The sequence below is a fragment of the Magnolia sinica genome, chromosome 7 (assembly GCF_029962835.1).
Source record: "Magnolia sinica isolate HGM2019 chromosome 7, MsV1, whole genome shotgun sequence".
NCBI lineage: Eukaryota > Viridiplantae > Streptophyta > Magnoliopsida > Magnoliales > Magnoliaceae > Magnolia > Magnolia sinica.
The window spans coordinates 8,142,113-8,144,448 of record NC_080579.1 but is presented as its reverse complement, the minus strand read 5'-3'; the positions used below and the strand labels follow the sequence as shown (position 1 = coordinate 8,144,448).

Below are 2,336 nucleotides of genomic sequence, written 5' to 3'. Positions count from 1 at the left end.
TATGACAAAGAAAAGAATCAAGAAATGGAACTGGAATTATATAAAGAAGGAAGAATAAGAAGAGTATTGAGAGATAAATGATCAAGATAATCATCATATGAAATCCATAAGCAAGTCATAGTCAAACATAATTAACCAAGATCAACCAAGAACTACCAAGTTAAGTCAAGTATAACCTCACATGATAAAATAAACCAAGTAACATTAAAGTTATTACAAACCAAGATGATAAAAAAAACTAATCAGATCCTGAAAAGGGAGCAGGAATAGATGGATCAATCTGATGTAAACCCTTATTAATACGCCTCATATATTTACGCATATAAGCAAATTGCGAATCCTAGGTTATACGAATCTAAGCTACCTGTTCCTCAAGAGAATTCAACCTCTCAGCAAAATCAGAATATCCTGTGTCCAGGATAGAGACAGAATTGTATGATGGAATGACAGATTAAAGAAGGAAGACATACATTGGTTCTAGAGATGATGGAATGTAAAATCCGAACCATGAAAGAGGTGAGTTCATTTTTATTACCAGAACGGGGATAAATATTGGAAATAAATATCCTGTGAAGAACCCTGTATCTGGGTAACAAGTTCTTTGAAGCAAACGCATTCCCATTTTAACTCCATTGCGCATCTATATTGCACAATGCTCTAGCCCAACCTGACCCGAATCACATTGCAACAAATAGATTTTCTCTATTTGCAGCAACCAAGGATCCTTTGCTTATCATGAATGGGAAAATCTTGTTTTCAGGTCAGCACTGCAATATTAAATGTGGTATGAGATGACGTGGCCCAATCATATTCCAACAAAATGATTTTTTCCTATTTATGATAAGAAGAGGAACTGGATGCATTAAATTGTTATTGGGTCTGGCTGATCTGACCATACTCCACACATCCAAGGGTCCATTGGCTACTGAGCCCAATTACTGAAGCTGGCCATATTTCTTGCCCCAGCTCAACAGCTCTGTACCTAATTTCCCACCAGCCCCGCTCAGAAAGTGGGTTTGGTCAATTGACCCACCCACTACCAACTCTATCTTTTGGTTTGGATCAGCCCACATGCGTGTCAGCTGGACCGCCCTGCTACTGAGGCCAGGTTGGGCCAGCTAAATGGTGATAATGACACCTACCGTTGAAACCTTCCTAGGCCCACCGTGATGATTCATCCAACCTTTTCATAAGGTCACATAGACTTGGATGAAGAGAAAACACAAATATCATCTTAATCCAAAACTTATGTGGTCTTAAAAAGTTTTCAACGGTAGGAATTTAATTCCCTCTATGTGGTCCACTTGAGCCTTCAAACTGCTTATTTTTTGGCTTTTTCCCTAAAATGATATGGCAAAATGGATGGACGGTGTGGATAAAGCCCATATATCACAGTGGACCCTCGGAGCCCTGTCCGTTCCTAGCTTGGGGTGTTATGTGTACCCTACCCGACCTTTTATCATTCGGGACCCAAATTGTGGTTTATTAACGGTCAGATCCAGTGCGTACCTGATAAGTCATCACCAGCCGTTAAATGAAGGTTGGACATGATCAGATCATTGTGATAGAGGATGGAAAATACGGCCGCCGACATCGTCCACAGCGATGCCACTGGAATATTCCTCCGATTGCCGATCTCAACGGCCCACGTCAAGTAAGTACTAGTTATGATCCAGCTGATCGGTTGATCAAGCTGATCGAATGGATTGGCCATCTTGGTGTAGACGGCTTCAAAGAAGCTGACCATGTCGGCCCCACGGACCAGCTCTGATGGGATGACGTTGGGTATGGAACGGAGACGTATGTTGGATGGCTTCGGGGCTGAGCCGATGAAGCCGAGCCACTCCTCAGTGACCACAAAGGTTATGATTACGTCTTGATTGGATGATAGGAGCTTGCAGACGTTCATCATGGGGTTGATGTGGCCACGGCCTGGGGAGGGCATGGCCACCACGTGGCAGCTGGGGATTGTGGCCACGTCGATGGGATCCATGGCCTAGATCTGACGGTGGAGAGTGATTCTTACTGAAAGCAGAGATGAAGGATATTTGGCGAGGTGAGGAGAAGCGGTGACAGCGGAAGATGAGAAATTTACGACAGTGGACACCACCTTTTATCCATTGGATATTCTTGAAACAATACAAGCTTAACATACTCACTTAGACCTCCTCGTACGGACGATAAATTCCAGGACGAAAATACCCTTCCTTGTCACGGAAACGGATGGGCTACTCCGCCTGCCAACCGCCAATGGCGGATCGTCGTGGTCTGTGGGCCCCACCATGATTTATGCTTTTCATCCATGCTATCTACATATTTTTCCAGATCATTTCATG

The 2,336-nt window shown here is 43.4% G+C and overlaps 1 protein-coding gene across 1 annotated transcript; it reads right to left on the bottom strand.

The window, feature by feature from the left end:
* Nucleotides 1–355: 355 nt before the first annotated feature.
* Nucleotides 356–1,993, bottom strand: LOC131250537 (UDP-glycosyltransferase 87A2-like). Its single transcript, XM_058250825.1, has 2 exons — nucleotides 1,510–1,993; nucleotides 356–408 (listed from the first exon to the last, which is right to left on the bottom strand). The coding sequence occupies exons 1-2, from the start codon at nucleotides 1,991–1,993 to the stop codon at nucleotides 356–358; spliced, it is 537 nt and encodes a 178-aa protein (XP_058106808.1).
* Between the last annotated feature and the right edge of the window lie 343 nt (nucleotides 1,994–2,336).

Coding starts and splice junctions, on each gene's coding strand:
- LOC131250537 (XM_058250825.1), bottom strand. CDS start 1,993: ATGGATCCCATCGACGTGGCCACAATCCCCAGCTGCCACGTGGTGGCC. Junction 409..1,509: donor GGCTGGTGATGACTTATCAG/GTACGCACTGGA, acceptor TCCTGGACACAG/GATATTCTGATTTTGCTGAG.